The sequence below is a fragment of the Mustela nigripes genome, chromosome 7 (assembly GCF_022355385.1).
Source record: "Mustela nigripes isolate SB6536 chromosome 7, MUSNIG.SB6536, whole genome shotgun sequence".
In the NCBI taxonomy this organism is placed as follows: Eukaryota; Metazoa; Chordata; class Mammalia; order Carnivora; family Mustelidae; genus Mustela; species Mustela nigripes.
This window is the reverse complement of record NC_081563.1, coordinates 18,143,394-18,155,903: the sequence shown is the minus strand read 5'-3', so window position 1 is coordinate 18,155,903 and position 12,510 is coordinate 18,143,394. Positions and strand designations below refer to the sequence as shown.

General features: G+C 41.5%; 1 protein-coding gene across 4 annotated transcripts in view; it reads right to left on the bottom strand.

The window, feature by feature from the left end:
* Window positions 1-12,510, bottom strand: part of LOC132021175 (protein FAM228B-like) — a 45,301-nt gene that overhangs the window by 2,465 nt on the left and 30,326 nt on the right. For 3 of the 4 annotated variants that reach the window (XM_059405230.1, XM_059405227.1, XM_059405229.1), the window contains 4 exons: window positions 10,593-10,680; window positions 10,343-10,499; window positions 4,489-4,596; window positions 1,112-1,274 (listed from right to left, as the gene is read on the bottom strand). In XM_059405230.1, the coding sequence (XP_059261213.1) occupies window positions 1,112-1,274; window positions 4,489-4,596; window positions 10,343-10,499; window positions 10,593-10,680 (516 nt within the window). The remainder of the gene's footprint in view (window positions 1-1,111; window positions 1,275-4,488; window positions 4,597-10,342; window positions 10,500-10,592; window positions 10,681-12,510) is intronic. The other variant, XM_059405228.1, reaches the window with a different exon arrangement.

Here is a 12,510-nt window from a genome sequence, read left to right as displayed (position 1 = left end):
ACTGAGCCACCCAGGAGCCCAAAATCTTAAAACAATTTTTTGAGGAAGAAAGCAAGCAAGCACATAGGAGGATACTAAAACATTACAGTAAAAGGAGTTAAACTACAAAATAAGGTTTTAATAAAACTCCCATGAGTAAGAAAAAAAATGAGTTTCCTGGGGCGCCTGGGTGGCTCAGTGGGTTAAAGCCTCTGCCTTTGGCTCAGGTCATGATCCCAGGGTCCTGGGATCAAGCCCCACATCAGGCTCTCTCCTCCACAGGGAGCCTGCTTCCTTCTCTCTCTCTCTCTCTGCCTACTTGTGATCTCTGTCAAATAAATAAAATCTTTTTTTTAAAAAATTAGTTTTCTGACACTTTGGAATAGGGAAATGGAGAGACCGAAAAGAAGGCAGGAAGAGTGTGTATCTGGACTAACGCACCATTCCCATATTGATCTCTAACTGGAAGATGGGAAGGGTGTGCTGTGACTTTTCCTCCAAATCCACTCCTGAAAGAGGCTCTACCCCAGGGCACTGGGACACACAAGGGTGTAGAGAAGAGAAATGAAGGGGAAAAGTGGCACGTAGACCTGGAAGCAGTAAATTAAGTGAGACCAGTCACATGGCCACCAAGTTTAACTGTAGTTATCGTAGGATGAGAAAACTGCTCTGTGAACACCTGTATTTCCATACATTTTACATTTTTTAATGTGGGGGGCTTTACTTCCTAAATTTTACTACACTGCATTTAGTACATGGTGCTTTTGAAAATTTTCTGCCTGTCTTGGTTGAATTAAGGGGAACAAAATTTGGGGTCTGGCTTGGGTGTGCTAAGTGGTAAATGGTAGGGATGACAGAGACGGCAGAGAGACAGGAGAACAGTTAACATTCCTAAAAGGGAGGTAGGAAAACCTGGAAGTCCACCCACCAAAGGGCATGTCCACTGTGTAATAACTCCCAGGGCAACTCTCTCCAGTCCCTCTGAATAAAGGAAGCTGCTTCTGTTTCTTCTACTCTCTCCCTCGCCTTGTTTGGGGTAAAGAGGGTGCAGTCCACTGCCTTCTCTCTTCCTGAAAGCCTGTCCTACAGAGAAGCTCCCAGCTGCCCAGATTTTGGTATCAGCAATGTCTACCTTGTGCATGGCAAAAAGGACTCTCCCAGCCCTCACGGTGTCCTGGTCCCCTTCCTGCTGAGGGTCAAGGAAGTGGCCTACAGAGTTGGCCTCTTTGAGACTTGGATTTCTTCTCTCATGAAAAGATGGAGATTCTTTTTCCAGAAAGGATGATCCTTTATTTCTGTAGGAAGGAACCAGAAAGAGAAGTATTCTCTTAAGTAACAACTCACCTGTAGCATTAAAAAAAAATTGGGGGGGCACCTGGGTGGCTCAGTGGGTTGAGCCTCTGCCTTCAGCTCAGGTCATGATCCCAGGGTCCTGGGATCAAGCCCCACATCGGGCTCTCTGCTCCAAGGGGAGCCTGCTTCCTCCTCTCTCTCTGCCTGCCTCTCTGCCTACTTGTGATCTCTGTCAAATAAATAAAATATTAAAAAATAAATAAAAGTAAAATAATTAATTAATTAATTAATTAATTTGGCGGGGCGGGAGCTTGGGTGGCTCAGTGGGTTAGGCCTCTTCCTTCAGCTCGGGTCATGATCTCCGGGTCCTGGGATCAAGCCCCCACATTGGGCTCTCTGCTCACCAGGGAGCCTGCTTCCCCCCCCCCCCCCGCCTGCCTCTCTGCCTACTTGTGGGATCTCTCTCTGTCAAATAAAAATCTTTAAAATTAAAAAAATAATAAAAATTTTTTAAAATTTTTAATTAAAAAAAGTTTTTTTAGTTTGAATTTGGTGAGTTTTATATGAATCTACACATTTTTATAAAAAAGAAACCCAAATGAATAGCATTACCTAGCTTTAATATTAGTTCCATGTGTAACTGCTTTGCTGCTTAATCAAACAGCTGAGTGGGGTTATTTCAGAGTAAATGTCCGCCTCACAGAGTTGTCCATTGTGTCTTCCCAAGGAAGGTCTAACTGTCGAAGTCCAATATGCTTTCCCCACCCCTGATGCCATAACTGGGATGTTTCCCTAATTCACAATCTAATCCACCTCTTTTCCAGAGGGAAGCTCATAGACTTAAGCCTCTACTCTAAAATACAGGCCCCCCGGTACTCAAATACGCAATATTCTCTTTCATAGCTGGGTTCCACTCTGTTAGAAGAGATATTTGAGAACAAAAGCCCTCCTTTTATATCAAACATAGAAATTAAGTAGGATCTAAATGTTTATTATCCTAAAACCTGACCCAAACAGATCCATGAGACCGTGCCCGTTAGAGATTGTAGAGAAACTTACTCTTTTGAAACCTAGGATTCAAGAGTGATTTTGACTCATTCCATCTTTTAAGGCCTTTAGCTACCAAGTGAACAGGACTTACTTTCAATACTTCTATTATTTCTGAATTTAAACTCCCATTCAAAAAGCAGCCAATTATGGGCGCCTGGGTGGCTCAGTGGGTTAGGCCGCTGCCTTCGGCTCAGGTCATGATCTCAGGGTCCTGGGATCGAGTCCCGCATCGGGCTCTCTGCTCAGCAGGGAGCCTGCTTCCCCCCCGCCCCCCGCCTCTCTCTCTGCCTGCCTCTATGCCTACTTGTGATCTCTCTCTGTCAAATAAATAAATAAAAAATCTTTAAAAAAAAAAAAAAAAAAGCAGCCAATTATTAAACCACCCCACTGAGAAGCCCACAGCGTCCACCTCCATCTCAACAGTCATCTGTTTCTACAATTAGTCATTAATCATTTTTTCTGCTGTCCATGGCAGCATCAATCATCTCTAAAAAGCCCTCTGGCTTTGGCCACACTCCATTTATCCATCAAATTCTGAGCCTACTCAGAAAAAGGAAAGTGTACTGCAACTTACTTTGGGGCTTTTTAGGAACAGAGAATTGTACATCATATAAGCTCATTTTTCTTCTGCTTTGCTTGGTTTTTAAAATAATTTTTAATATTTTTAATATTTTCTATTACGATCAACAGCTTTACTGAGGTGTAATTTACACACCACACAATTCACCCATTTTAAATATAGAAATCAATGATTACTAGTGTATTTAGAGCTGTCCAACCAACACCATGATCTAATTTTAGAAAGTCTAAAAACCTCAAGCTCATTTACAATCACTGTCCATCCCCAACCCTAGGCCTAGCCCAACAACAGTCTACTTCCTGTCTCTATAGATCTGCCTTCCTGGACATAGGATTATACAGTATGTGGTCTTTTGTGGCTGTCCTCTTTCACAGAGAATACTTTTAGCTTCAACCATTTCATAACATGTATCACTACTTCTCTTCCTTTTAATCACCAAATAATACTCCAGGTAGAGATATGGCACATTTTTTTTTACCCACTCACCAGCTGATGAATATCTAGGTTGTTTCCACTTTTTGGCGATTGTGACTAATATCGCCATGATCACTCACAGTCAGGTCATGATCACTTATGTGGACGTATGTTTCCACTTTTCCTGGGTAGGAGTTGAATCGCTGGGTCACATGGCCATTTAATGTTTCACATTTTGAAAAACTGCCCAACCCTTTTCCATAGTTGCTGCACCACTTTACATTCCCTGCACCAACAGCTGCGGGATCTCATTAGTTTTAATCAGCTAGTTAAACAGATGATGTAACTATACAGAGAAATCTCTTCCTTGAATTCCATAACTAGGCAATTGAGAGGATCCCTCTGTCACAAGTAGTACTTACTACCACTCTCCTCGCAATATTGCTTCATTCTCGGTGTACCTGCTATCCACCAAAACTAGTCAAAAATTCCATTTTTCTGCTCCAATTCCAATTTTTAAAAATCTCCTAAACTTTGAGTTGTTAACAGTCTGTCTTCTGTCCCTGTCTGTTATTTCTGAATGTGTTAGCAATTTGTTCTTTAAAACCAGAGTTGAGTCATATGATCTCCTTGATATGAGGAAGTGGTGATGCAACATGGGGGCTTAAGTGGGTAGAAGAAGAATCAATGAAACAAGATGGAATTGGGAGGGACACAAACCATAAGTGACTCTTAATCTCACAAAACAAACTGAGGGTTGCCGGGGGGAGGGGTGTTGGGAGAAGGGGCTGGTATTATGGACATTGGGGAGGGTATGTGCTTTGGTGAGTGCTGTGAAGTGTGTAAACCTGGTGATTCACAGACCTGTACCCCTGGGGATAAAAATATATGTTTATTAAAAAAAAATAAAAATAAAAGAGCAACTGAAAAAAAAATTAAAATTAAAAAAAAAAAAAAAAAACCAGAGTTGAGGAGCGCCTGGGTGGCTCCGTAGGTTAAAGCCTCTGTCACCACCTCATCCCAACACAGAGGCAGGAGGGGCCCAATGTCATGCCACAGGAGCGTGGTGTATGCCTCAGCACCACTCCAGCAACTTAAAAGGATGGCAGGGGATGGAAACACAGCCAAGCATCTTTAATGAAAAAAGCAAAGCTATGGAAAAACAGACTCACTTGGAAATAACTGCTTTTTCTTCTTGCTGAGCCTCCACAGGATGAGGAACTCTTGTCAAGGGTTTCATATCAAAGCTACAATCGTTAAAATTCATTTTCACTTTTAACCTTTAATAAGATAACATGGTGTGAGGATGTTTTTGAAAACAAAACTATCTTATATTTATACAGAAATTATTGTTATATATTGACTGCTATGTATATTGTCCAAAAGACCATTATTTCAAACTAGTGTACATTCTTGAGTATTTAAGCGCTACTGAAACTGACACCCCTGAGTGGTTCAGTCGGTTAAGCATCTGACTCTTGGTTTCAGCTCAAGTCATGATCTAGGCATCCTGAGACCCAGCCCTTTATCTGGTTCCCCACTCAGTGGGGAGTCTGCTTCCCCTCTCTTTCACCCTCTGCCGCTCTCCCTGCTCCTGTACTCTCTCTCTAGAATAAATAAATCTTAAAAAAAAAAAAAGATTTTTCTCTTCCTCTCCATTTGTCTCTCCCCCTCTCTCCCTCTAAAAAATAAAAATAAAAAGACATAAGGTCTAATATATGTCTAATTTGAGCCCAGAAGCAGAATGGAACAAATAAAGAAAAAGCAATCAAGAGATCATTGCTGTGAATTTTCAAGACTGATGAAAAATGAACACAGAGATCCAAGAAGCACAATATATACCAACAGATTAAATAAAAAGACATCTATACCTAGACACCTCTAGTAAGAGTGCAGAATACTAAGACTGGGGCACCTGAATGGCTCAGTCAGTTAAGGGTCTGCCTTTGGCTTTGGTCATGATCCCGGTCCTGGGCTTGAGCTCCGTGTTGGGCTCCCTGCTCAGTGCGGAGCCTGCTTCTTCCTCTGCCCCTCCCCCTGCTCATGCTCTCTCTCTCGCTCACGCTAATAAAATCTTTAAGAAAATAAAATAAAATTTTTAAAAAGAACCTTAAAGATTTTATAAGCAGCCATGGAGAAAGGATGAAAATCAGAATAACAGCAGACCTCTCATAAACAACAGAAACCAAAAACAAGAAGCATATGTTTAAAGCGTTAAGAGAAAATAAATACCAACCTAGAATTTTGTACTCAGCAAATTATCTTTAAAGAACAAGAATAAAGGGGACCCTGGGTGGCTCAGTCATTAAGCGTCTGCCTTCAGCTCGGGTCACGATCCCAGTCTGGGATCAAGCCCTGCACGGGGCTCCCTGCTCAGTGGGAAGCCTGCCGCTCTCTCTCTCTCTCTCTCTCTGTCAAATAAATAAATAAAATCTTAAAGAAAAAAAAAAAAAAAAAGACCACAGACCAACTAAAATGATTGCCAGCGGCCACCAGTAACTAGGAAACAGGCAAGGAGGAGCCTCCCCTAGAGCCTTCATGGAGGGAATGGCACTGCTGACTTCTTGATTTTATACTTCCCACCCCCGGAACTGAAGAAAATACCCAGTTTGTGGTACTTTATTACAACTGCCTTAGGAAACTAATACGTAAGATAGTACTTCTCAAAACTGACTTCCTCTCGTGGCACCTGGGTGGCTCAGTCATTAAGCGGCTGCCTTCAGCTCAGGTCATGATCTCAGGGATCTCAGGGTCCTGCAATTGAGTCCCATGTCATGGGGAGCCTGCTTCCCCCTCTCTCTCTGCCTGCTGCTTCCCCTACTTGTCCTCGCTCTCTCTGTCAAATGAATAAATAATATCTTAAAAAAAAAACAAACTGATTTCCTCTCTTTTCACTGGCCCTCCAAATCTGGCCACCAGAATCTAAAATTCCTTTGTTTTACCACATCAGTCTCTTCATTTCATTGTTTTTGTCACTATCCTGAGACCTTTATCAAAACAACATAGATCCTTATAAAAACTTCAATGTTCTCCAGCTTCCAGTCCAATCTTATCTGTAATCTGTCATATACAGCATATGCCAGAATAAAGTTCCCAGCATTTCATGCTCTCCTCAACTACCCTCAATGACTCCCCATTCATGATAAAATCCCAATTTTTAAGCTGGCATTAAAGGCTTTTCACAAAATCTCTCCAAAGTAGTTTCACAGACTCAACCAATGACTAGTCATCCACTTAGTCATTTCACACACAACTACACAGTTGCAAACTATATGATAAGTGAAAAGTACATGTGTGTCAAGTGATGGGACAAAAGAGAGACTGGACCATACTGACCAGTATAAGGAGGTGGATTGGACATATTTTACTTCAAGATTATTTTTTTAGATTTATGTAAAAATCTCTACACCCAACGTGGGGCTCCAACTGACAACCTTGAGATCAAGAGCCACACGCTCTACCAACTGAGCCAGCCAGGTGCCCCAACTGGGAATATTTGATAGAGGAAGGGTTAAAGTGGCATTTAATAGTGTTGGAAACAGTGTTTTCTTCAGAAAAGACTGGGCATAGAGCAGAAGACCACCGAAAGGATGTGACAAGGATGCTCAGGAAGAGACCAAGAGCTTCAGGTAAAAACCCAGGGAAACCATCCATTTCCCTGGATTCTTTCCTACTACAAAGCAAAAGCCTAAAGCTGCTGGGAAGAGGGAAGTAAATTCTCCCCCCCACACACACACAGCCCCCACAAGACAATGAGCAAAGATACGCTGCTTCTGGAAGAAAAGTACAGGCAAAACCTGTCTGCTTATGGAGAAGTAAGAGGGGTACACCTAGGACCAAGGCAAAGATCCAGTGCTACTAGGATAAGGATGGAAGTAAAAATCCTCTGTCCCACAGGAAGAGACAAGTAACCACTTTAGGGGGCGCCTGGGTGGCTCAGTGGGTTAAAGCCTCTGCCTTTGGCTGGGATCCAGCTCCACATCACAGGGAGACTACTTCCTCCTCTCTCTCTGCCTGCTTCTCTGCCTGTAAGGGCCTATTCAGCCAGAGCAGCCCCACCCTGGCAGAACTGCCATTCTGTTGTAAAACTTAAATTGATTTTGCCCATCCCCCACCCCGCCAGGGGAACTTACTTAAAAGCAAGTCCGGGAAACCAGTCCCAGGTAACAAAGTCCAAGTACGAGGGTGGGTTAGGCCAGGAGGAGGTATTCAATCAGTGGGGGGCCCATACTGTCTCCTAGCTACCAAGAAATATGGGCCCCCACCCTCTGGGAGCCTTTTGGCACCAATTCTGAACTAGGTGATAGGCTGGTTCAAATGTCTACTAGGGTAAATTGTAATTCAATTGGTCACCTAGCATCACTGTGGAGTTTCTTGTGTGTGTTACAATCTCATTGGCCACCTGTGTGTGGCCAGGCCCAACCACATGGCCTTTGCTCTATAAAAGTTAGTCTGGAAAGCAGGGAGGGGTTACCCTCTCTGTAGGGGTGGCCCCAGGCCGGTCTGTTAGATGGTCAGTTTGATTCCTGATGCTTGGCGCGAAATAAAGCTTTGCTTGACTTTCGCTTTGTATCAGTCTCGCTCCTTTAATCAAGGACCCATTATTGGGGTACCCAATTTTGGGGGGGACCCAACATGCCTACTTGTGATCTCCGTCTGTCAAATAAATAAATAAAATCTTTAAAAAAAAAAAGAAAGAAAGAAAGAAAGAAACCACTTTAGGTCCAGAATCCTATACCTATACCAAGCAGAGATCTGCTACTATTGGAACAGGGGCAGGAAACTCACACAAGACTTTGGCTGCCACAAGGAGAAGGGAAAGGAACTCCAAGAACATGCTATTCCTGAGGCCCAAGGATATAGAGCATGCCTTAAACTGTGGCAGGATAAGGAAAACAGAAAAAAATTCCTCTGCTCCCACTATGAGCCTAGCAATAACAGGCAACAGCAGTATACTTCTGGGAATGAAGCAAAAACATGAGAGAGACTCCCCCCACATCTCCCCCACACAACTCTGTGAAGCAGGCTTATAGAAATAGCCAAAAACTGATAGGGGAGTAGAAATGCTTGAGAAAACCCTTCTGGCAAGCCAGCCCCTACCCTAAGCACAAGGTAACAGCAACCCAACACTAAAGGCATTTGAAGCCTCCAATGCACTAAAAGTAACAATAGCAACAGTAATACCTAAACCCAGCTGAACTTCTGACTAGATGAACCCAATTCTCCACACTAATACTTGACAGAAGCAAAGGCATATCTGTTTCTAGATATATTTGGTCTATACTATTCTACCTCTATTTCCTGGTATTTAATAAAAAATGACAAGACATGGAAGAAAAAAGGCCAGACAAAAGAACCTCAAATATCTAGCATTTAATAAAAAATTATAAGACACAGGGTGGGGGGGGGGCAAGACAAAAAATAATCCATTGTCAAGAGTGAAAATAATCAATAGAACCACATTCAGAAATGACCCTAGCATGGGAACTATCAGAGAATTTAAAATAACTATGACTAATATGTTAAAGAATCTAATGGAAAAGTGAACCTGTATAAACAAGAGAGTATCAAAAGAAATGAAAACTATGTGAAAAAATCAAATGGAAATGCTAGAAATAAAAATCACACCAGAGACAAAGAATTCCACTGATGGACTGATCAAAAGATGGGACACAGGGGCGCCTGGGTGGTGCCTTCAGCACAGGTCATGATCTCAGGGTCCTGGGATGGAGCCCTGTGTTGGGCTCCTTGCTCAGTAGGAACCTGCTTCTCCCTCTCCTCTCTGATCTCATGCTCTCTGTCACTATTTCTGTATCTGGCTCTCTCTCTCTCTCTCTCTCAAAATAAATAAAATCTTTTAAAAAAAAGAGAGATGGAACATAGCTGAGGAAAGGCTCAGAGAACCAAAAGATAGGTTAGTAGAAACTGTCCAACTGAAATATAAGCAGAAAAAAAATTTTTTTTAACAGAAAAGAACAAAATAAGAGCTACAGAGCTATGAGACAATATCAGATGGTCTAACATATATATATTGGAGTCTCAGGGGCACCTTCGAGGCTCACTCAGTCAGGTGTCTGCCTTCGGCTTGGTCATGATCCCAAGGTCCTAAGATGGAGTCCCACACTGGGCTCCTTGCTCAGCAGGGAGCCTGTTTCACCCTTTCCTTCTGCCCCACGCCCCTACCAGTACTCTTTCTCTTGTGTGGTCTCTCTCAAATAAAAATCTTTTTAAGGGGTGCCTGGGAGGCTCAGCGAGTTAAAGCCTCTGCCTACAGCTCAGGTCATGATCTCAGGTTCCTGGGATCAAGCCCTGTATTGGGCTCTCTGCTCAGTGGGGAGGCTGCTTCCCTCTCTCTCTGCCTGCTGCTCTGCCTGCTTGTGGTCTCTCTCTGTCAAATAAATAAATAAAAATCTTTAAAAAAAATTTTTTTAAATCTTTAAAAAAACATAATAGGGACACCTGGCTGGGATCAAGCCCCACATCGGGCTTCCTGCTCAGCAGGGAATCTGCTTCTGCCTCTCCCTTTGCCTACTGCTCTCCCTACTTGTGCTCGCTCTCTTTGTCAAATAAATAAAATCTTTAAAATAATAATAATAATAATAATAATAATAATTGGAGTCTCAGAAAGAAAAGAAAAACAAAGAATGGGGCATAAGAAATAATTGAAGTGATAATGGCCTCATATTTTCCAAAAATAAAAAAAGAAAGATGTCAAACAACAGATACAAGAATCTCTGAGAACCCTAAGCAGGATAAACAGAAAGAAAGGGGACACATACGCGCACACACACACACACACACACACACACTCAGACACATCACAATCTAGCTATTGAAAAGCAAGGAGAAAATCTTGAAAGTGCCCAAGAAAAAAAGAAACATCAAAAATAGGAATAAAGAATTACAGATTTCTCATTGAAGAATGAAATTTTTTAAAAATCAGAATTATGACAAAATTTATACCACTGTCTTAAGAACAGCTTCAAATTCCAAAGGTTCTATAATTTCTATAATATTAACCATTACCTGCTCCTTTTACAAAATTCACTTTCTATGTAAGTTGTAGGCAGCTTAAGCCACTCATTTGGAGTCATAAAGTGCCTTGAATTAGAAATTCTTGGGAATCTGGAATGCAGTTTGGCCTTTTCAATCTCTTTAAATTCTTTCATTGTATATATTTTGCCTGCAGGAAGATTAGTAACCTAAATTAGTACAATTAAATGCAACTCCCATTGCTCTTGGTTGTAAAATCATGTAACAATTAGGCACTAAGTACCAGTCTCACACTGAAGAAGAGTTCTTTTTTCATCATCTTTGTCATATTGTGCCTTTTTCAAAGGATCACGAAATGGTGGAATGGTAACCTATAAGAAAAACATGTCTTTTGAGGACAGGGTGGCAGGTCTCTTTCAGTCTAAACTAAGCAACTGTGTACGACTCTTTGGCCAGATGAATCAAGAATATACTCTTAGGGTGCTCAGTGGCTCAGCTGTTAAGCGTCTGCCTTCAGCTCAGGTCATGATCCCAGGGTCCTGGGATCGAGTCCCGCATCCGGCTCTCTGCTCAGCAGGGAACCTGCTTCCCTTCCTCTCTCTCTGCCTGCCTCTCTGCCTACTTGCGATCTCTGTCTTTCAAATAAATAAATAAAATCTTTTAAAAAATAAATAAATAAATAAAATTAAAATAAAAAAAGAATAGTCTCTACATATTTCAGAGTAACCATTATTTATATTTAACACATTACAAAGAAATGAGGGCCCTCCATCATAGTTAACTCTAATTTTTTTTTAAATTTTTAATTTATTTGGCAGAGAGAGAGATCAGAAGTAGGCAGAGAGGCAGGCAGAGAGAGAGAGGAGGAAGCAGGCTCCCTGCTGAGCAGAGAGCCCAATGCAGGACTTGATCCCAGGACCCTGAGATCATGACCTGAGCCAAAGGCAGAGGCCTAACCCACTGAGCCACCCAGGCACCCCATAGTCAACTCTAATTTTAATAGCTTTTTCAGATCATTCTAATATGAATTGATCTGATTCAGATCAAATATTCTTCTTAGACACTCTACCCAAATGCAGTAAGTGGTAGTTTCTTAAAGGTTATGATGTCCAATCTGAAACTGTATCAATAAATTATTCAAACTCAACTACACTAAAATCCATTGGCCTAGGGACACCTGTGTGGCTCAGTTGGTTAAGCAGCTGCCTTCGGCTCAGGTCATGATCCTAGCGTCCTGGGATGGAGTCCCACATCGGGCTCCTTGCTCAGCAGGGAGCCTGCTTCTCCCTCTGCCTCTGCCTGCCATTCTGTCTGCCTGTGCTCACTCTCTCCCCCTATCTCTCTCTGATAAATAAATAAAATATTTAAAAAAATCCATTGGCCTAGCTTGAACTTTGAATGGATCTTTTGTCTATGTTATGGGTTGACTATTTGGAAAAAATTATATCACTGATATATGTGAGATCTTCCAAATGCTAATATATTTCATTACCCTATAATTACATTCATTAAAATCATTACCACTCTCATCAGAAAAGTGTAAGGGCATTAGGAAGCCATCACACCCATGATGGTGAATATTTCTCCAAAATTCAAATTTTTGCTTAAAAATCCATATTTTACTATTAGCAACAAATATTGTCAGCTGTTTTTCCTGAAGTGACAGACTTACTTTATTAAAATGTCTGCCAAACACCCAACACTTAATTACAGTTTGTAAGACATTCTTTCAAGTAAAAACAGTATACCTTAAAAAAAAAAATTAAACCAGTATAGCTCACAATTCATACAATCATCCTGCATTTCAGCAGGCAGCAGAAATGCTTGGCATACTTTCCATTTCATCACACAGAATATTTAAAAGATGTGCACTCAGGAGCAAGGTTTAATAAAATTAATTAATTTTTAATGTTTGATCAAGGACATTCTTAAGTGAAACTAGATTTTACTGTGAGTGCATGGCAACGAAGTCGATAATGACCACGAGTTTGATTTGGTGACACTGACTTAATAACAAGTTCTAAGGTACCAGCAGTTTTATCCACCACTGATTTTGCCCCATCAGAGCAAATGTCAACATTATGAAAAAGGCAAATGATATTCAGCACTATTATGAAACTACTCGGCCTTATGGACCCCTAACAGGCTTTCAGGGTTCTCAGAGGTCTATATTCCTCTTTGAGAACTGCTGCTATAACTTC